This window comes from Poecilia latipinna, unplaced genomic scaffold, assembly GCF_001443285.1.
Source record: "Poecilia latipinna isolate Pla-1442-1.1 unplaced genomic scaffold, P_latipinna-1.0 Scaffold1995, whole genome shotgun sequence".
NCBI classification, from domain to species: domain Eukaryota; kingdom Metazoa; phylum Chordata; class Actinopteri; order Cyprinodontiformes; family Poeciliidae; genus Poecilia; species Poecilia latipinna.
In genome coordinates this window covers 69600-92502 of record NW_015114611.1, presented here as the reverse complement: position 1 = coordinate 92502, position 22903 = coordinate 69600, and the positions used below count along the sequence as shown (strand labels likewise).

At 37.1% G+C, this 22903-nt stretch overlaps 1 protein-coding gene and 1 long non-coding RNA gene across 3 annotated transcripts in view; one reads left to right on the top strand and one right to left on the bottom strand.

The window, feature by feature from the left end:
- Positions 1-398: 398 nt before the first annotated feature.
- On the top strand, positions 399-16199 carry LOC106935658 (AN1-type zinc finger protein 3-like). 2 transcript variants are annotated; one of them, XM_015016232.1, is made up of 6 exons: positions 399-800; positions 7191-7231; positions 8126-8311; positions 10389-10454; positions 13098-13160; positions 16042-16199. In XM_015016232.1, exons 1-6 carry the CDS (start codon positions 718-720, stop codon positions 16194-16196), a joined length of 594 nt encoding a protein of 197 aa, XP_014871718.1. In that variant the 5' UTR covers positions 399-717; the 3' UTR covers positions 16197-16199. The 2 variants fall into 2 exon arrangements, with proteins under 2 accessions (XP_014871718.1, XP_014871717.1); XM_015016231.1 differs by having other exon boundaries at positions 403-800; positions 13098-13307.
- The window catches only part of LOC106935660 (uncharacterized), a 20667-nt gene continuing 9890 nt past the window's right edge, over positions 12127-22903 (bottom strand). The window contains exon 3 of the long non-coding RNA XR_001421938.1: positions 12127-12136. This is a non-coding gene — a long non-coding RNA (uncharacterized LOC106935660). The remainder of the gene's footprint in view (positions 12137-22903) is intronic.

Sequence of the window (22903 nt, the reverse complement as noted above, 5' to 3'; positions counted from 1 at the left end):
TTGAACGAGTGGAAGACTGTCTTTTGGACATCTGTCAATCAAGTCAGAGGTCTTCCCAATGAAAAACACTGTTAGTTATATCTCTGTTCTATGGCTGGATTTGTGTCTAATTAAATATGTTTCCTGGGTGGCACCCTAATGCAATTAATAGGTTTTCCTAACAATTAAATTACTGGATTAATATACTGAATACTCATGATTAAACGCTGAAAAAAGTTGTATTCTTTCTTTATTCGTGGCTCTTTAAAGAAATCACCTTCGCGATCACAGTCAGGGATCATACCAAAACTTAGCTTCTCGAAAAAACTTAAAACCTTTAGTGAATAATCAAAGAGTTGAATTAAAAAACTCACAACTTTTTATTGAAACTCTTCGGCACAGACACATGAGCTGAAGTTTAGTTCCTACAGCGACTCACCGCTCCTCCCATCTCTTCCAGTGGTTTGCTCCTCTCTCCAGCTGATCGGCCCAGCGTCCCCAGTGGCTCTGTCCGTCGTCGGCTTTGACGGGCCCTGACACCCACTGAGACTGGATTAATTTTACGTGTTCACAAGCCGCTCGTGTCGGCAGAGCTACTCATTTTCGGCTGAAACTCTTAATAATTACTTCGACCCAAGTAGGGAGTTTTAAAGCCGGGGCTAGCTGAGCGCAAACAGGAGGCCTTCACTCCATCCACGGATTCACCTGCTACGCGACAGCTTGTCACGGAGGTCCGATATGGGGGACACCGGGAGCGAGGGTAGCAAGGGTCCAAGCAACGTCAACGTTTTACCCCCGCGCTGCCCGTGCGGGTTCTGGGGGTAAGCCAGAAAATTTCCTCAAATATATTTCTTTACAATGTATCTTTCTTTCCCAACTGTTAGCAAAGTCGACTGCTACTAGCATTAGCAACTCTAACAGAGATGAGCTGCCGTTCTTGTCATTACCCCCCTCCTCATTGTTTTGTAGCATTAGCTTCTAGCTAACAGCAGCTGGCCTTAGTAACGTTAGCTTGTGAAGGTAGACAGTAGGGTAAGTGTGCGACAAGTCCTACATGTAATGTTTCAGGTGGGACAGCGTTAATACAGTGGGAACTAGTTAACACACGGTGTTCATGTAGCAAACGGTGAACCCACTGGAAGGCTGTCAAGCAGACCATGAGTGAAAACACAGCAGTGTTCCATTTTTTCAACAAAAAAATAATAATAAACATAATTCCGTCTTGGCACATATTTTTACATTTATTTCTCAAAGACGAAAAAGAGCTTATATTTGCATATTTTTGTTGAATGTTTATTAATCCAGTATTAACACCTGTTAGGGACATTTTTTTTTTCTACAGGTCCTCTCAGGCTAATTCAGGTTGGACGGGGAGTGTCAGTAGACGGCCATTTTTAGGTCTTCCCAGAGATGTTAAATTGGATTTAGGTGTAGTCTTTGGCTGAGCCACTCACAGACATTCATAGACTGCTCCTAAAGTCACGCCTTTGTTATCTTAACTGTGGGGTTGAAAGATGAATTGTTGAAATAGTCTCAGTCCCAGGGCAAAGTGGTGCAGGATTTCATGATTTTTTTTTTCTGTGATCATACTGTATCTCATGTGGACGAGTTGCCCAGTTCATCCCTGGTGCAGGACACTGCCACCACTATGCTTCACAGGATGTGGTGGTTGCCAGTGTCTTTTTTTCTCTCAAACATAAACTTGGAATCGAGGTTCTTTTTTGGCCTTATCAGACCAGATAATAATTTTCATCCTGATCTGACTTCCTTAAAGTTGTTCTTGGCAATTTTCAAGTTATCTGCAATATTTTCATGAGGAGTGGCCTCTTTCTGGCAACTACCAATCAATCAACTACCGCATGATTGTTAGCCTTTGCTGATGGTTCTCTTATCCCCACAAAGGAAATTGTGGAGCTTATTGGACCATTGGAGTTTTGGTCAACTTTCTAACCAAAGCTTTCTTCCCCATTTAGTCTGTGTGGTCAGACGGCCAGACTTAGGAAGGCTCTTTATGGCTCCAGACTTCTTCCTTTTCTGATAAATGTAGACCGTGGTGGTTTTCGGAGCATTCATTGCTGTTGAAATATATTTGTATCCTTCCTCAAACCTTTGGCTCCATAAAATATACTTTCTTAGGGCTTCCAAAAATTCTTTTTAGGTTTTATTGCTTGGTATTTGATCTGATATGTTGTGAGACTATAGAGAGATGTTTGCACCTTTTGAAATAATGTTAATTAACCAAATGAATTTTATCCCATCAATATCTCAAGTCTTAAAGGGAATTATAAATAAATAATAATGGTTATTATTATTATTATTATTATATGCACTATTGTATTTAAATATTATACATTTAAAAATTACTCTTGGTATTTTGAGTTATTATTGGAGACATCTGAAGATGATTAGTCAAAATGCAGTGACCTCATTCATAATTTTAGACCTTTCAATTTGATTTTTTTTTTTCTTCCCCAAGCAAGGAAAGCGTGGGATTATTTACCAAATTAGGTCATTTAGGGTATGTGAGGATATTAATTCAGAGATTCATTTTAAAATTCTATTCTAAAAAAGACCAGGTCCCTTTGACAACCTTCTTCAGCGTAAAAGGAAGTAAATAAGTTTATTTTGGGTGCGTTTACTTTATCAGTGGAGATTCTCAAACCTTTAACCCACACTAGCATGTAAGTACTTGCTATTGAAGAGATAAAACGTGGAGAAAAAGGGTATCCACGGACCTACTGATACTAGCATCCAGGTTATGGATGCCTGAATTGAAATTGTGTTAATTATTAACAGTTTGACAAAGTTTAACAAAACAGTATCTTGCATATTGTAGAGCAGGGATCCTCAAATCCAGGCCTCACTATTTGGTGTCCTGCAACTTTTAGTGTCGTCTTTGGTGAAACACACCTGAATCAAATGGTTGAATCACCTCCTCAGTATGCGCATAGTTCTCCAGAGTCCTGCTTATGACCTCATTATTTGACTCAGGTGTGTTGAAGCAGAGAAGCACATAAAAGTTGTAGGATACCAGCCCGGATTTGAAGACCCCAGCTATAGAGCTTGGCTGCTCAAGTTCATACCTCAAGAGCTACCTGAATGAAAAAGCTGAATTCCCTCATCAGTATGTCCTTCAGCTCGCTCTGCAGTTACCTGGTAACAAGCCATCCATGTAGTTCAGATGTGTCGGAGAAAGGATGCATCTAAAGTTCCAGGATAGTAGTTCTCAAAGATTGGACTTGGACAACTGTTGTTGCAAGCAGTGCAAATACTATAAATGTATTTAAAACTAAGTTAAAAACATTATATTGCTCTGAACGTATTGCTTGATTTTAGAATCGAGCCCCGCTTCCAAACTGCTGTAAAAAAGTAAAAATGTTGCTCCAAAATGAGTTGGTGTTTAAATTTTTTACTTGAACAGTGTGCAGTATGATGCAACCCTCAACTCAGAAAACTGCAATTTATAAAATTATGTCAAGGCACTACACGGAATCTTAATCAGTTATATTCACATGAAGATAAATACATTTAAAGTCTGTCATGTGTTTTTCCAACTGCTTCAGTCTAATACAGTTAGATTAAGTATATTGAAACATATAAAAGGCCCAGTTCCAAAGAGTTTTCTTGCTAAGTAACATAATACAAGTGCAGACAGTTTGACTGCCTTGATATTTTTTTTTAGGTTGGTTGACATTCTGAGATTTAATTTCTCTCATGTGGTAGAGAGGTATACTTTTCCAACATTCATTCTAGCCACATCACTTCTGTGGCAGGTAGTTTGACATTCTTTCGTCCAACTGGAATGCATTTCCCCTACAACCGAAACAAAAAGTCGTGAGCCAGTACTTCTGTAAGTATTTGGTGGAAGTGAAGAATTTGTCCTCATTAGGCAGACAAAAGAGTTGGGTGGTCAGAATCAAGAGTTTTGCAGACACAGCCAATGAGCATGGGAACTTTGGAAAATATGAAGGCTAAGCTGAATGTTCATCATTATTTCTGAATATGGCACCAAAGTGCTAGGTTCTTCAGACTGCTGTTACTGTTTGAGAAACATGCAGGTCGCTTGAGTAGCTGTCAGAAGGATTATTGCAAGTGGGCAATGAACGAGAGATAAATGGGATTTCTAGTAATGCCATGTAATCTGCTTTTAATGCTGAAGACGTAAAACAGATGTTCCTTATTGTAGATTACTGTCTAAAATGAGGGAACTCATTACTCAGCTTGCCTGCCTTAACGTTTGACTTCCCCATTAGTGCCGTTTTGTCAAACTCTTACTCACTCAAGGTCGCCATGTATAGCTGTAGCTGGTCATCTAAGAATTAAGTCATAACTTAAAACTGATCATTTTAGGTACACTTCAGTGCTGATTAGAAATGTATGAACTCATTGTAAAATAGGTGGGTTTATATTAGGATTTTTAATTGGATTTGATTCAGTAATTATTTTTAGGAAGTGTGGTGTAAATATTTTATATAAAAATATATTTAATGTGAGTAATAGTAATAATAAAGTTGACTATTTTTCTATCTGCTTGATTGTGATTGAGTTATTCTCTGTTTAATAGCGCTGTGATTAAGTGAGCATACATAAGAAACACAAAAACTCTCGTAAACTGGCTCTAGTCAAGATAATCAGTTTAATGTTCATCTAATAGCTCTAATGCACCTCCCAGCTGTTAAAGTCATTATCCATCATAAACCAAATATATAGAAATAAATCTGACTTTAACCAACACCAGATGAGCTGTTGTTATATGGATCATTCACTAATTTCTCCTAATGTTTAGAAATCTTTTTTTTTTTTTTTTCATTCATTTTGGTTTTTCCAGCTTGGAGAAAAAGCAGACAGAATGGCAGCTGGGTGTGTTTTCTTTCATCTGGTTTCCTTTTAGAGAGGAGAATTTTGCATTTTTCTCAAGTTGTAAAATTAATGCTTGTTGTAAATTATTTAGAGCAATCTTACATTAAGCTTTTGGCTAGGTAGTGAACTAAAAGGTGCTGTGCTCTATGCTGAAGCTACTTTGTCTCTGCATTCTCAATAGAAAGCGTCCAAACCACAGGAATGGCGTTGCTGAAAAATGTTGCAGGTTTGAAACTGTGACTTTAAACTGTTGTATACTTTGACCAAAGGTGTCAGCCTAATTTTTCTGTGATGGCTTTTTTTCTGTCTGCAGAAAATGGTGCACAATTAATGCTGCAGTCTAGCATTAAATTTCCTAATTATTGTTCATCATTTTTGTGGAAACTGTAAAAAGGAATAATTTTACACTGCAAATGTGGCACAGTAGTACATTATTTATGGTCTCATCTTCCCTTGTGACTTAAATCCAGCTTAGTTCCTGTATGTGATAGACCATCACTCTAAATAATTTAGCCTCCTTCACAGGTGACACAATGTCCTTGGTAGGTATTTTAGAAGGTTTTTGTTAGATCTTTTAGTTTTAATTGTATCAGTACCACCTTAACAGAATCAGACTTCCTCAAACATTAACAATTTTAACGCAGTTTTGTGTCACTTAAACTGGAGATGACAGAATCTTTACTAATTAGGTATTCTTGTTAGCACTGGGCCAGTGGTGAAACGCAGGTTTTCTGCACTCTTTTCAGACTTTATTTAGGCTTCAGCATATTTCTCACCTGTCTTCATTCCAATCTTTCTTAATGAAACTGTGGTTTGATTGCCTTTCATTTGCAGGACTAATAGAACGATGGGGGTTATATGCTCTCTACATGCATGAGATTTAGGGTTCATCCTAGTTTCTCGTTTCCTCTTTTCTGTTTCAAACTCAAGACTATACATACTTAGAAAATGCCAGCCATCCCCTCTGGTTGACTGCAGCTGACCCTACTTTTAGAAACGAGGACAAAGGTGTGCAACGAAGCGCCCAAAATAAATAGAATGTGACTGATAGCAGCGACCGTCACACTTTGTGCACAGACAGTCAGGACGACGGCCGGAGAGGAAATGAGAAGAGCCTTCTCAGGAGGAAGCTAGAGCTATCTGTTGAAAGAGCTGCGCTACTGAAACCATCAAGGCTTCGCCGCTCCACTCTGTAACAATAGCTATTTTATTTCTAAGATCTGTTTTAAGATGAGAAGGAAGAGCCTTGTCTTGGGGACTGTAAGAAACACATTTAGGGCTCTAGAAAACTAAAATGCATTTGTTGTTCATGAACAGGTCAGGTTATTTGAGGTTTTTCATTAACAGTTGTTGCAAAAGCAACGATCAAATTGTTTAAACAATTGTTAAGTGAGCTGTCTGCCTTGCCAAAACTGTGTCCTAGGTGTCTTTTGATTTTATTTGGAAGATAATTGATAATTCAAGGCATTTGCTGCTCTAAGATTACTCTGTGAGGAAGTAAGTAATGGGATTTTAGGAGTAAAGTTTTAATTAAATGTTGAAATAACTGCTGATTAGAGATTCCATAATGAAAGTATTGTGCCTAATTTTCCAAGTTCCTGTTTTTATAAAACAAATAATCTTAAATAATTCTCTTTTCACTTTAAAAATAATATAAAAAAAGCATATAAGATTATTATTTTTTTCTGTTGATGATTCCTATTGGGGGTACAGAGTCTTAAAAAGATAACATTAATTATTATTAGCTTTGCTAACTATAAACTTCATACTCTGTATATTCCCGAAGAAATGTAGACTTTTACCTTAATTTAGAGATTTTCAAAAGGCCTCCCGCATTTTCAAATCCAGCATGTTCCATCACAGAGAAAAGTTGGATGTGAAAAAGTTTTAAACTCTGATGTAACTTTGCTGTAATAACTTCAGCCTTCCTGATATCTCATAAAATATTGCTCTCTCTTGCTCTCCTGTAACCTGAATACTGAACCTGTCTAGGAAATAAATACTAATTTTACTTAATTTTTGTATTTCAGTTCTACTTCTTACTTTGTTACTGTTTTGTATTTTATTTCATTAACCCACCAAGACTCCATTGTCTTCTCTGGCCTTTTTGTTATTATTTTATTTAGTTAATTTCTTGTTTTGGCCATGGTTTCAATGAGCTGCTGGACATTTTACATTCTGGTCTTGAAGAGAGAGACTGCCTGTTGTTGCAAAGCAGACCTTGGTTAACGGCTTGATCAATTAGACTTGCTATCTTCCATAAAACTGAATCCTAGCCCTCAGGTGTTTGTTTATTTTTCACTTTTAACCACTGAAGATGTCATTAACAAAGTGTTCTGTAATCCCCCCAGGTCGAGCAAAACTAAGAATCTCTGCTCTAAATGTTTCGCAGGTAAGTTACTCTCATCTATCAATTTGTGCCTGGTACATTCTACCTCTTACTGTATTAAATGAGGAGTACACCAAGTCGAGTTAATGCTACTTGTCTCTAAGTAAATAAATTTCCCATTTTAGAAAGTGGTGAGCAGTTTTGGTTGAATATTTTTATGCGGTCTTCTAAATAGCTTTGTTACGAGTTTACACAGGAAAACAAGCTGATTGGACTGTATTGTATTAACGATGCCTGTAAAATATGTTTTTACAGTTTTCACAGATACTGCTATATAAGCTTTTATAATGTGCATTTATGGTTTTATTGTATTCATTTTATGTATTGTGCATTGATTGCTGCGTATTTTGTTGAATGTACTTTTCCTGTGAAGCACTTGGTGACCACTGTCTGGGCAAATGTCATAAAATGTAACTTTTACTCACGCATATAGGCTAGTAAATATGTGATGAAGAAAAAATCTACTGCAGGATTAAAAGGTCTCAAGTATTTCTTCATAAAATGCTCAATAAAATAAAAGGCTAGTTTTTAAAACATAATCTCAAGATGTCATTTGACTGACTAATTAAAAAGTGTTTTTTCTGATTACTAAAACTTGGTCATTAGTATGTCCAAAAATTACATATTGGTATAAAAGAATATTCATATTTATGCATCTCAGGGTATTTTATCTCCGGAACCTTTTAATTTCACCTTGCTCAAGTTATAATCACATGCCAGAGAGTCTTGGCTCTTAACCTAAAATCTGTTCAGTTCTCTTCTTCATCCAACGATGCATTGCTGTGCCACACATATTTGAAACATTGCCCTGTTAATTTCGAAAACATGAAAGTTCTTTTGGAATAAGTAGACTGGGACAAGAAGGAAACGCATTTCAACCTGCCAATTTCTTCATAGACACTGAGAAGAAACAGCCAAACGAAGATTGTGCCCCAAAGACCTCCTCAAGCACCAGCAGCAGTCAAACGGACATCTTCTGTACTGAAACAAACAGCATTAGTCAGTCCCTGATGTCAAGATCCAACATTTCAGAAGAACCTTCGCCAGGAGAGACTGGAGTGGCATCTGTTCATATTCAGAATGGTAAGACCAAAGATTTTGTTTTTAATTTTTTCCTGGAATATGCTGCTTTTTATTACAGTTTTTAATATGGTTTTCTGAGACATAAGGATAAGACTGGACAAAGATGGGTATGTCAAAAACACAAATTTATTGAGTCAGATGGTGAAAACTCTCTCCCTGACCACAGATGGAAAACGAGCTTTTCAGCACAAACTCATAAAAACATTTTTTGTTTGCTTGCTTGTTTTGTTTGAAATGTGCCAAAACCTGTGCTGCCGGCTTTTGTGGGAAAACAAAACCATATTGTGAATATACAGGAACCAGTCAGGATCTGTTCAGACCGATGCCAAAGCAGCATCTCTTCCTTTCCAGTGTTGATTCTGGTTTTAGCTCAGAGATCCACTTCATTCGGTTCCTGCTAGGAAAATGTCTCTAAGCATATAGACACCACAGAAAATCAATTTCTATCAAAACACCTTGAAAACACTCATCTTACTTTAATAACCAAAATTACTACAAATGGCACAACATTCCAATCTGGATTGCTAAGACTCATCTTTTTAGTCGGCTCAATCTTCCTCATTTTGTGTCTCTTGTACTCTTAAGTCTTCAAACATTTTCATCCTCTTAATTGCTCCTGGTTCGTCAGAAGAAAAAAAAAAGAAAAAAAATCCTTACATAGTTATTATCCTCCTATCTTTATCCCAGAAGAGTATTATGCTTTTGGGTGTACTACTAGACTGTACTCCTCCCGCTGCTCTGCCCCCTTTGCAGATAACCTTGGGCGGGTGTACTTCCATTCTCCTGACATCTTTTTGTTCATCATTTTGGTTTAAATTATAACTAGTGTCAAAATCTAACCTATCAAAAATGCACAAAGCATCGAAAGAGATGCATAATGGTGATATAAGCCGTTTAAAGAGAACTAAAGCACCCAAACTGAGTTAAAATACACAATTTTAAATTTTATTGAACGGAATCTGTATTGTAGAATTTAATTGATTGCTATGTCTGCCGAAGAAGCAAGTTCCACTTGTCCTTATAGACACTAACAGAGTGATAGTAAAGGATGTCTTCTCAGAAGCAAAAGTCCAAATAGGACACCTACAATTGCCCTGGCATCCGTCATCCCTATAGTATGACAAGTTTATTTGTAGAGGTCTATTTGGCACAGGTGAAAAAAAGTAGCAAAGTAGCAGTAGTAAAATTGATGTGTGGAACTTAAAAAAAACATCTCAATAACCTTGTCAACTGTGAAATAACTGCAGGAGTAATTTTGAACATATATTAGATTCATGCAATACATTGCAAATATATTTTTATCTTTGAAAAAAAATTCTGTTGAAGCTAGTTTATTAATCTGCTTAGCTTCACAAATTATATCAGTTTATGTGATTAAAAAAGTAGTTTTTTTCATTGCCATTAACTTGTTTCAGTGTCACTGTTGTTTTTCTCTCTGGTATGTGTGTGTAATTGTTGGGTTCCTTAGAACAAGGAGTCAATTATGTAAAAGGTTCACTGAAAGGTTAAAATTTTCTGAGATTTAAAACTGGAATAGCAGATTATAGATTGTATAAAAATATTATGTAGAGCTCTTATAGAAAGTTTTTTTTTTTTTTTTTTTTACCTACCCGTGGATTGGCTTCAATCTGCTCACGGGAGGCTGTAGCATCTTTTGTTAGCTATCCATCATAGCTGGTGTGAAAAAACAAAACACCTCACAGCTTAAATAATGGATTCCACACTGGAGAGTCACGGTCTTTTTAGCTGGTACTGTGTGGAAAATGGTACAAGAGTATCCATGGGCAAAATGTCTGTTAGCCTTTGTTTATGCTGCTTTCTGATTTTAAACTGAGCTTTTCAGTGTAACCCAGTAGTGCACCCATCTGTCTCTGCTTCATTTGAATCTTTATAATGTAGTGAAATATCTCTGTTCTATTAATAATTTAGAAACCCAGACAGAAGAAAACGGTGATCTAAGACAGCAAAACTGAGTCTTAAGAGGGAGGAAATAATATCATCACATTCAGTTGTTTTTTTTAAATTGTTGCCCTTTCTTATTTTTGCTCCCATTTTGCTTGTATTGTCTGTTTTTCAGGACTATCCAACACAGATACTGTCTTGGCTTCACTTTCCACCCCCACAAAGCGCTCATACGAATCTGGTATGCCTTGGTTCTGTTATGTCTTTTACCACTCGCTTGTTCTTTTCACTTACACAGCTGATTTTTGAGAGCCCAGCAGGATCAAAGGCATTGGATAGACCCAAAAGAGATTTGTTTTATTCCTGGGAGTATTCTGAAGGGAAGGATACGTGGATCATGCAGAATGGGCAAACAAAAGCTAACTACTTGTTTGCTAGTGTGGGCAAAGACACTTGGAACAGTAGCCAGGATGTACAACACAGACAGACATAAAGTGACACAAACTACAATGGCTCTCAAAAGTGTGCACCACCTGTTGAGAAATATTAAATAAAATTATTCCATAATCATTTTGAAACCTATTCTAAATATTATATAACAAATATTCTGTATAAACAGATTTTTGAGGTAAAAAATGCAAAATTACTCCAGTCTTCTGGAGCTCACACCTCCCATTAGTCATTGTGATTAAAGCTGTAAAGTTCAGCTGTAGGAATAGGAGCCTTTTGAATTTGCTCGTTTGCATCCTTTCGCTAAACTCAGAAGGGAGAGGAAGTAAAGGAACTTCTTGTACAATTTCCTCAGTCTAGAGAAGGGTACAAAATATTCCACAGCATTTTATACACACCATATTGCAAGGAAAAAAATTGGACATTACAAAATTAGACATTTCTGACAAGAAAAGAAGACTTAAACTGAACAAGAGAAGTTGACAATAACATTGAAGGAAATGCAAGAATTTCCAAAAAGAGCTGGTTATCTGAATGTAACAACAGCCTATATTATTTTTCTAGAGTACTTTACAAATATGTAATTCTTTTCCCCAAAGAGCAAATGACTAAACATTCCCAAAGCCCTGAGGGAGAATGTAAGCTAAGTTTGAACTTTTGACATACAATTTTGTAATGTTTGTTTGGCAGAAAACAACACTGAACTTCACCAGAAGAACACCGTGCCAGCTCTGAAAGATGATGGTGGTAGCATCATGCTCTGGGGTTACTTTGTTTTCTCTTTTGTCTCGGTGGAGGAGGCTACTATAGTTCCATATACCAGTCTGTTTTGGCACAAGGCTTCCTGTCTTCAAGAAAGCTAAAAAAAAACAAAACAATTAAAATATTTTCTAGCTACACAGTTGGCACAAGGATACATCCAAGCTGACCAAACGGTGACTTCAAAAGAGGACAAGGGAGGTCACAACTGGATAGATTTGTAAAACTTCAGTAAACTTCAATCGGATGTGCACTAAATTGGAATCAAAGTTGCTTTAGCAAAGTATTAGTTCAAAAGTGTGCAAAGTTACGCAACCATTTCACCATTGCATTTTATTTTTGCCCAAATAAGTTTATGTATTCAGTTAAATTGCACAGGATAAAAGTCACGTGTGTGGGTTACATTACCAAAGTGTGGAGACTTTTGAGAGCCACTGTAAGTTAGAGGCAAAACAACGTGACATGATCTAAGACAGCTGTGAAGTAAGTAGGCAAGTCTCTCCCCGCTGTGTGTGAATGTGCTGATCTCCTGTCTAAAGTTACAGAGTCATGTGAGTGTTGGGGTTAAACACACATTCACGTGTTACATCATTTCAGGCCTATATGTATTGATGTTTAAAACCTCCACTTGCACTGTTTTTGCACATTTCTTTATTGTGTGTGATCCAAATAAATCAAAGCTGTTTAGCCTAACTTTGACTCTAATTTAAATTACTTGTAAGATTGCTTTAACCCATATAGGTTAACAGCAACATACAAGGATAGTGAGGCTAAGGGAGAAAGGATGCCGTTTTTCACAGCTTGAAGCTGCACATGTACAGACTCACACACTCGCATATATAGGGGATCGATGAGACAGGCTAGTGGGACGGGGAGGGGGATGTCTGACTGCACTGCATGGCCTAGTTCTCAGAGATTTATTGAGTGCTGATCTGCATTTTGGCAGGGCTGGGGAAAAAGTCTGCTGGATTGATGAGAAAAGCTGAGTTGAAATTCTAGCCAACCAGCGGAAGCTTGCTACAGGCTCCTACTGTCCCTCATGTCGGGCATGTAATCTAAAACAGGAGACCTATTAATCTTTCTTTTTCCCCCCTTCTTTTTTTTTTTTTTTTTTTTTTTTTGACACCAAACCAGCATTTTGCCCTCTTTCAGTAGTAAATAGTTGTTAATTCATCTTTAAACCATTTTAGATTGGATAACAACCTTCAAATATGTTAATCTCTTCCAGAAAACAGGTCAATCTTTACTTGTTTTGGTCATCATGCAGCTTTTTTATGTGCTTCAACTTTTAAAACTGCAGCAGGGAGTTTTGAGAAAACCATAAGCTTAGCCTGAAAATTTGAACAACAACTCCCTCCGCCATTTCCTCTGCTACGCTGCAGCTCCTCCCCCGCAGCGGAGCTTGTCAAGATTGTAAGAAGTTCTATTTTTCTGTAATATTAAGTTGTTTCTCTGCCACCAATTATTCATTTTTTTCATAAATTATTTGTCTCACTGTCAGGACATAATGACAGTTTTAACAAATTTTTCAGCAGCATTAAACCTAACTATACATAATCAAAATTAGCTGTAAATATGACCAAGAACTCATGGAAATGCAGTTAACCGTAATTTTTTTTTTGTGCAATTGTTTAATTTGTTTACTTTATCTGTGCACATTTTCCTGTGTCTTAAGCCTCAGAGTCAGAAAGTGACTCTTCACCAGAGAAGCGAGCAAGGGTGGCTGAGGTCCCAGAGGGTGAGGAGTGTTCATCGTCGTCATCATCATTGTCATCTTCGCCATTTTCTTCTCGCAGCGGCTCTAAACAGCGGAGCCGCAAACGTTGCCATCGCTGCCAAACTAAACTGGAGCTGGTACAGCAGGAACTGGGCTCCTGTCGCTGTGGTATGATGACATTATCAGTAATATGATCCATCTAGGTACATTCGTAGTTGAACACACTGATTAACACATTTATCAAGCGCATACAGGATCAGTATGAATGTGTCTTTTTTTTTTTTTTGTACCTTTGCAGCAAGTGATTTGAATGACATATTGAAACTAGAATTATGGGATTTCTGGCTAATTGTCAGGATTAAAATTCCTTTGGAAAAGAAACAAAAATTAGTCAATACTCAAACTGAAAGGGAAAGGTTGAAAATTATAGTTAAAAAGCTTTCTGGATTTCTAAATGAGTAAAATAAGATTATAAATTAGACTTTTTTAGCATTTAAAGTTAGATATGTTTTTAAAAATTTGGAATACCACTTAAATTGATAAGATGTTTGCTTTGACTTTACCTAAAGTACAGATAAATATTTCTGAGCAATCTTAACATAGAGAGCTCATTTAGGTAAAAGGTCAAATCCAAAGTGTGTGTGCGTACTACAGCATTGATTATTACCTGCCTTAAAGATTGAAAAATACTTTAACGTCATCTGGCTCAAAGTTTTAATTACGGATTAAAAAATTTGCAGAAGAGCAATTCAGCTTTGGCTCTGCCATTAGTTTTTGTGCTTTTGTTGGCCTATAGGGACCACTGCAGAGAGCTTGAATGTTTCTCATTGCAAATAAAACATAAGCCAATTACCACAAGCCCTAATGCAGTTTAAACCAATACTTGGCTTCCTAATCAACTTGTTTGCATACAAATTAAAGTACTTCAAAAGTCAAAGCTCTTTGCTATTTAATATCAGTCTCCTTATACCAGTGCATTAATATCTAAAGTGGAAATTGACTTCTCCCCTTTTTTTCCCAGTGCATTGGTCATCAATTCCTAGTAGTTTAATGCTTACTGTGAAAACATGGCTTTTAGGAAACCAAAAGGGGAAATGGTGGCAATTATAGTAATTTCGACTGTTGCCGTCATTTCAGATTATTTTGCTAATGGTCCTGGCAGAATGTGCTGCTGTTTGTAAGCCAAGAGGATCTGAAAATGAGTTGAAAGCATGAATGCATTTCAGATTGTAAATTGGGGAGAAAAGAATCCGCCAGCAGAGAAAGTGATCCAGTGTTGTCACACTCTGTAGGCATCTGCTCGATTCGCTTTGCCTCTAATATTAATCTTTCTAAGTATTAGTATGACATAAGGGAAGGGCTCTGGTATTAAACTGCTAATTAACTCATTAGTTTTGACATTAGAGGCAAAAAAAAAACCCAGGAACAAAATCATTCTGAATCACGTTGCTCTCGGAATATTATGCAATTACAGACTTACGGGTCCAGAAGCAGTAACTTGAGTCAATTTAAATTAGTGGAATAAAAATGTAGTTAGGAAAAAACTTGAATCCCACCTTTTTTTTTTTTCACTATTCAGGTTCTTCATATTTGGACAGAAATAATTACCTGATCAGTTCAGGGTATTTAAGGAAGATTAAGTGAATACAGGCGCATCTTTATCATTTAGAAAAGCTGTGATTTTCCTTTTAGTGTTTCTATTCAAACAATTAAACCTCTACTTAACAGAGTAAACACAAAGAAGGAGATGCATTACAAGTATCTGATGTGAAAACCCAATTTCTTAAGCAAAATTATTGTATAGTGGGGCAATTCAAACAAATACATTTTGGATACAGAAATGCTTTGTGGCCATGTTCGTACAGATGACTTTGACAGTTGTTCATCAGATATTTTAGTCGTTTACACACACTGCAAAAAGAAAGCCACAAAGATCATTGCTGAAAAATTACTGTAACCTAACCTATTTATAGAAAGTGGTGTGGAAGGAAAAAGTTTGGTTGATAAAGATGCAATAGCAATTAAAATAAACTACCATTTAATGAAAGGGTTCCTGTACTTAAAATTTACACGATGTGTTTTAAGCAATAGCAAAGGTAGTAAAGGTTAGTAATGCATTTTATGTAGCTTGAGTCAGTGTCAGTAGGGTTTGGTTGTGGCTTAGTCAGTGCTCCGTTGTGTTGCGTTCAGAGGTCAAAGGTGACAGAGACAATGCCTTTTAATTTGGCTTTTTTTTGATTGTTTCTTTTAAGTTAAATATTTAAGTAAACCCAAATCTAACGCTGTATAATGTTTAAAAACTTGACCTTTGTTGACATGTTTCATCAAAATGAGAAAAGTTACTTCATTTATAATGAGCTCACTAATACTTTCAAAAGGTTTAATTAACCAGCAGAGCTTAGAATACCAAAAGAGCTTGGTGGCTATTTTTGCTTGTGTGGCTTCTGATTGGAGGAAAATTATGTCCCATTGTTGCCCAACTTTCCGCCTGCTATTCCCTTCCTTTATGCAGTCGTCATACGGGTTTTAATTGCGTTGCAGCCAGATGTCAAACTGGGCTTTTAATCACCATTTATTGAATGGCTGCAGTGTTATAATGTGTATTAATTAAGTAATTTCTGACGAACAGAGCCAACAGTAATTTCTGATCGTTTTGAGCATACCATATCGGCAGGATTTATTGCTACAGCAGAGTCTGTGAGGAAGACGATTGTTCTCTGCTGAATAGAATCAGAATAGGAAACGGCAAGCAGAACTATTTAAAGTCAAATCCAGTTTAAAATGGTCTGTTGTTTGTGGTATGTTTTACATGCTCAGTTGTTATTTTATTTTTTATTTTTTGATGCAGTAAATTAAATGACCTTCTCCCTCTCATACCAATGTCCCCTCCCTTACTGTCCAGGCTTCGTCTTCTGCATGCTCCACCGTCTTCCTGAGCAACACGATTGTCTCTTTGACCACCAGGGGCGCGGCCGTCAGGAGGCTGTGCTCAAGATGGTCAAGCTGGACCGTAAAGTGGGCCGCTCATGCCAGCGCATCGGGGAGGAGTGTTCATGAGCAGCAATTCTCCCCAGAGGAGCCTCGGCTTTCAGACGGAGTCTCAGCACTAACAGGGATATGATTTTTCTCCTCTTCTTTAATTCTTCAGGGTTTTTCACAAGTTGTTTTTTTTTTTTTGTTTTGTTTTTTTGGATACAAACCTGAATTTGGTCCATTTTAAAATTGGCTTGCTCTTCAGTTCTCCCCTGCTCCTCTTGGTCTTATCATATCCCTTTTGCTAAGATGCCTGTTGCAAGTAAAATACATTCAATAAGAGGAACATTTTAGAGAAGAGAAATTATAATTTTTTTTTTGATGAGCTCTTGACTACAAATCTATGAATGGTGTGAAAGTATATAAAGGGATGTCAAGATGAAATAGCTCTTATGTTTGTGTTGGAAACCAGACTGTACTCTTTACCTCAGAAAAAAAGAAAAAAAAAAGAATGATCAGGAGGAGAAAAAGGAGAAAGAATTGGTCATACTTCTTGCACACTTTGGCTTTGGCGCTGTTTCTAGACTGCTCTTTACCTCAGAATCCAGACCAGAGCATCTTTGTACCCTGCGCCAAGAATGGACTTTGTGAGGCTAGCTAGTTAGCCAGCCTCGGTTCAAGTCACGTCTAACCCACACTGACCATCCAGCTCTTACAACCCTGACCCCTTCAGAAAGACAAACCGCTATTAATCACCCACCTCAGGATCTCCGGCGCTCACCCTGCCCTCGCCCTCCCACCAGCTCGCTTTATTTTCCTCTGCTCTGCAGAAAACCATTTAACCATTTGTTTCCACATTGTTTAAAACTGAAGGTGCTTCTGCCACAGTAGACTAAAAGAAAGAAAAGTTTCTGGACACTGACGGTCTATAATCAGGACCTGCACTGTGCCGGATGTGGACACATGGGGACAGCAAACTCCTTGCTCTTGGATTATGTAGATTTCAGTGTTGGGAAGGGGCTATGTTTTGTTTTTTGTTTTTTTCCAATCTGCTTATCCTCTCCTTATCTTTCACATGTAAGCATTTCTTCAAATCCATGCTCTTTAATCAACAAGTATGAGGCTTTTGTGTGCTTGTTGTATGTAAAATTGAAAAAGGCTGGTTATAAGGACATACGAGACGATGTGCTAATGAGGAACCTGGAAGGCTTGCACCCTTACGTATTGAAGAATTTTGGTAAGTGGTGGGTTCCTGTTTTGGAGTCTTGTTTAATCAGGTCTTGCACATCATGTTTTAGCTCTTCACTGCCGGCTAGTTTCCGTGCCAGCATTGAAGTGAGATATCTTTGAGTTTCTCTCCGTTAACCAGTATATTAATATTCCTCAATACAAGATTTGATTTTCATTCAGCAGGATCATCACATGCACCTTCCTCCTATTTTCCACATCTTTCATTATATCATTCGGTTTGTTTGTTCTCTTTCCTCCTCCTTGGTTTGGTGTAACTGAGGAAACCGAACTATGGCGAGCAAAGTGTTTGAAATAATTGGCTACAGTTGCCTTGGACATCTCTTCTTGGGGGACTGTGGAAAGAATGACAAGGAAATAAATGAATCTTGTGTATCTTAAAGAAAACCTTGTTTAACCTCTTTTACTTTTTGGACTTAAGCATTTGGTTGTGATGTGCTTAAAATGAGAAAATGAATGTTAAAGATTATAGATATATAAATATATATATATGTTTCTTTTGCGTTACTTTTCTGCTTCCACTTTCCTGTTATTTTACTGATTTAAAAATAAACTGGGTTAGACAAAAACTGGTCATCTCTGGTGTACTTGCTTCCAAAGCATTCTATGTGGCGTACCGTATTTTAGGCAAATGTAAGACGTTGCAGGTTGAGTCTTCTTGCAACGTGCCGGTTCCCTGGAGTGTTCTAATATTCTGCTGGTTTTTATAGAGTTATAAACGTCTGTTTACTGCTCACAGAGGGCTGCTATAAAGCTTCTCTAATTCACTTATCTTTGCTCGTGTTCGTGTGGAAACCGTGTGCGTTAAGAGACTTTTAACTAAAGTTGCCCATGTTTGCTGCAATGGGCCTCTGAGGTAGGCTGCACTAATTAATGTTATGAAGAAAAAAAACATTTAGCAGTGATCAAAAGAGGTCCCTAAATGTTGGAGTTGGTCAGTTGCCAGTCGGAGTGTAATCTCTTTTTCTTCCTGTTATGCTCTGCTGAGTTTAGAGCTGCAACGGTTCTAATTGGGAAGATTGTTTTTGCTGTCAAGGTTTTTGCCACATCTAACGTCTCAGTTGGATAAGTTGCCAGTCTCTTTTAATTTTCTCTAACAAAATAGAATCTGAAAAATATGAATTCAGATCAGTGTAATAAAAAATATATATATTGCATAACTATTTTGGTTATCGAGACCGTCAAAATGTAGAACCTATGTGACGAAAAGCTGAACACAGGTGCAGATCACTGAATGTTAATTTAAGAGATGTTAATTTATTAATGAAAATTGAAACAAACTATTGACACATTACACAGTTTTATATTCTTCAGATTTTTATTTCCATTAATTTTCAAAAGATTAGGCAGCGAAAAGCCGAGATTCAACTTGGAGAAGAATTAATAGTACAGAAATGTCAAGTCTGTTGAAAAGCGTTGAACAGTCGATGCACTGAAATTGTGATTAGGGCTCCTGTTAAAATAATTAATGTATTCATGCAGCGTGGCATGGAGGTTATCAGCCTGTAGCACTTTGGATGGCTTAATGAAGCCCAGGTTGTCTGCATAGTTACCCAATGTATCTGTAAAAATGAACTTGAAATGTACAATTAATGTCCTCTGATGAGCCATTCAGGCTCATTTTTGTGCACATACATGGATATCTAAAAGAATCATCGATTTATTTCTGCTACACTGAAGTGCTTCAAATCATAAAATACAGTAAATGCAGTGTTCAAATTATATATATATATTTTTTTTATGTATTTAATGAAAAATACTTTTCAAACCAGTCTGGCTCATTGTACAAAAGTAGATGCTCCATAAACCTAACATCTCATCCATGGCCTCAGCAACTGCCATCATGTATTTGCATTAAGTGGCAATCGGTCATTTATCTCCCTGAGATGGTTCTACACCATTCTTAGTAGAACTGTGTTAATTCAGGCATGTTGCAGAGTATTTTTTTTTTAACATTAATGGCTTATGATGTGGTTGTTGCGTAATATCTCCTCTGTCACCAGTAAGCAGATGGACCTACAGGTGTCATATAGATCGGTGTGATGCAATGAGCATGATGGTTATAAATTGATAACTGTGACTTCCGGTCATTTCTGGATGATTTTACAGAATTGTGAAGTCCCAAGATAGCCTCAGGTTCTCACACCACCACAACCACGTTTAATTTCAGGTAAAATTTCTGAAATTCTGCTTTTCTTTTACACCAGATATGACGGGACACACACCCTACAAACAGTTCTTTCTAAATGGTCCACAGAACATTTTCCCAAACTTCTTGGGATCTTCAAGGTGTTTTGTTTTTGGCAAATGTAAGACAGATATTAATTTTTCTTTTTTTCCCCCCTTATAACTTTGCCCAGTCTTTCTGTGAATCAGAAAGAGGCTGTAAGAGAGACCTGCTGTGGTTCTAGGCTGTTTTATGACATCCTGGATGAGTTGTTGATGCACTCTTGGAGTAATTTTGGTTGGTCAGCTACTCCTGGACACAACCTCTGTTTCATGTTTATGGTTTTGCGTCATCTTCCAGACTCACAGATGTAAATGACCTTGTTTTTCACTTCTACTTGAATTTCTTTTAATAAAGAAAGGATTTTGAGACCTTTTATTTTACTTCATGTTGCCAGGTTCTCATAAAGGGATTTTTTTTTGTTGTACTGTTATGGTAAATCTGAGTATGGATTGTGAAACATGTTTAATCACAATAAATTCATGATTTTACAGGGGAGTATCATTACCTCTTCACACAAAACCAGGTTTGGTTGTCATAGCTACTTTCTGGCTACTTTCTGTAATAAATGAAATCATAATTTCTAAAGCTTCTTTTTATTTACTCTGGCTATCTTTGACATTCAATTTTGTCTGAGCTGGAAAAAAAAAGCCAAAACATTTATAAGGGTGCAGATATATTTAGACAGCCCTGTGTTAACCGAGTTAGACTGAAATATCCCCTTTTATCATTTTAACAGTACCTCAAAAGAAGCGTAGATCTTAGATGCTTTTCACTCTTTTACTAGACCACAGTTTCATTAGTAATCTTTTAATCCTCCCTCAGGCTTTGCGAAGTCCTCACTTTGTCTCGGTTGTTACTGCCTTTCCTCCTCTTTGTGTTTAATGCCGTCTTGATTATATTCTGACACCCCGGCTGAAGAACGGTGCCAGAATCGGGTGGCAACAAGGAGCATGAGATCTGTATTTGCAGGAGGCTGCCTGGTGTTAGAGGGGGATTTGAGGGATAAGATGCAGTGGCCGGTGGTTAGTAATCTTCTTAGGGCTCGACAAACAAGAAAGCCTGCCATTCTATCTGCCTTGATTGGCTTCAATCAGCAATACACACCATCTGCGTATTGAACACTGCCTTGTTAAATGCTTTGTCTCAGGATTCTCTCTGTGCCCTTCGTTTTTAGACCGCAGTCTTTTTCGCTCGTCCTCAGACACACCGGTGCCACTTTCACTCAATAGGAGTGGGAAAAACCGCTGATTTTACTTTCTTGTAAACACAGAGGATGAAAGTAAACAATGATCTCACATGTACAGTAAAAGCAGTCACAGGTAACAATGCTGAAAGTAAGCAGTAGATCATTTTCACCCACCGTCTGGTGCATTACTGGCTGTTTTCTAGTCCGAGCTGGTCTTGTACAGTGTTGTGATAAGTTCACTTATTCTTATTAAATCTCATGAGCACTCAGCTCTGTGAAAGCATGTCTGTAATTACATCGTCCCCATTACACCCACTTGAAGCGAAGAATATGGTCGTCATTTGATAAGCTCATAAAGGACGCAGATGTGGAAAACTGCTGTCTGATTTCAATAATGCATTATGTGTACATTTCGATGTGATGCATTGTGAAGCTACAATGACAGGTAATTTCATCATTCGTTCTGTAACAGTTCAGACATACTGTACAACAGGCTATTGTTATGCTAAGTATTGGAGAAGGAGGAACAGTTTATTGTAAACATGATCTTTAACAAAATTTATGTGGTGTGGGGCTGAATTATGGATTTGGTAGTTAGCACACCTGTTACCTACCTATACTGTCTGTCTCGCTTTCTCTTTCTTTATAGTGGTCAACTAACCTCAATACATGCAGTTCTTTCCAAAGCTGGAAAACTACATTCTGTGTATATCAAGCATAAATTAAAAGAGATTTGACTTTGGAATTGAGCTCTGTCTCTTTGAGAAGTTTCTGCTCTTTCTGACACTCTGCCACAGTTCCACCAGGTGTTTGCTAATTGCTGCTGCTGCTGCTAGTCTGTAGCAGCTGAGTGGAGGAGGCGCTGGTGAGGATCATTCTGTGAGAACGAAGCATGATTGCATCTGAAACACTGAATTCATTCAAAATTATGTGAGGAGTATTTCCAGTTTTGTTCTCAATACATGTAGGTAAGATACACTAGAATTTACATCCAATCGAATGACATAAATGTCTGTTTTTCCTTGTGAAAACATGTAATCAGCTTCTTTTGTTTTTGTGCAATTTCTTGACACAGATCTGTTTTGCTGTCGCAGCAGTCTTGGTAAGAAGAAGAAGAAGAAAAAAAACTGGGAAAAAAAAAACCACACCCATTTTGAGTTATTTGGTTAAACTTGTTTTTAAAATACTTACATTTGTAAAGGTGAACCTAATTCTTTACAAGCTATTTCATTTAGTCTTTATGATAGTTTAATAAATGAAGGCAAAGCAGAACTTGGAACAGACCAGATAATTTTTATGATTAAAGCCTAAATTTTATTAAGGGTGTGCTTTCTTCATACCATTACTATATTTTGCACTACAATTTTAAGTATTAAACATTTTTAAGTAAACAAATTAGATACATTTGTTTTTCAGAAATGATAGTCATTTTTCATTGTTTTATCATCATTTCCTTCCTCATTTTCTGTTCTGAATGGAATAATATTACATTGAAATCTCTCTATTATATGAACAATTTTGTGCAAAACTGTGACAGACAGCTTGAGGATGAATTAGATTCTACTACCAATCGTGCTTTTCCCTGACCTAAAAATAGGGAGCAAGCTTTACTGATGTAGTCAGTGTTGCTCTGTATTTAATTAATAAGATTCAAACGTAAGATAATTCTAGGATTTTTAGAAATGTTGGCAGTGCTGCTTTCCAAACTTTTTTTATATACCTTCTTTTAATGTACCGTGTGATGAATTCTCTACAGTGAATAAAAAAAAAAAAAGACAATAAACCTTTTATACATGATGGCTGACTCACTGTACTGCTTTATACAGTAAATGAGTGGGCAGCTCAGGCACAGCTTCTGATAAAGTTATGCAAACAACTGAATGCCCGTGGATGCTAAAGAGCTATAAATTCTCCATAAGTAATGGACAGGCAGGGGAAATTAAATTTCCATTAAGTTTCCAGAAACACAGCTGCAAATCATTGCAACAGCTTTAAATATGTGGGATGTGTACCTACAGCAAACCTTAGAAGTAATAGCATGGAAATGCATAGGGAAAAATCACTTTGCCCACAATTAACTATTTTGATCGAAAAAAAAAAAAAAATCCCCCAAAATTTGCTACATCA

Coding starts and splice junctions, on each gene's coding strand:
- LOC106935658 (XM_015016231.1), top strand. CDS start 718: ATGGGGGACACCGGGAGCGAGGGTAGCAAGGGTCCAAGCAACGTCAAC. Junction 801..7,190: donor TGCCCGTGCGGGTTCTGGGG/GTAAGCCAGAAA, acceptor TAATCCCCCCAG/GTCGAGCAAAACTAAGAATC. Junction 7,232..8,125: donor CTGCTCTAAATGTTTCGCAG/GTAAGTTACTCT, acceptor ATTTCTTCATAG/ACACTGAGAAGAAACAGCCA.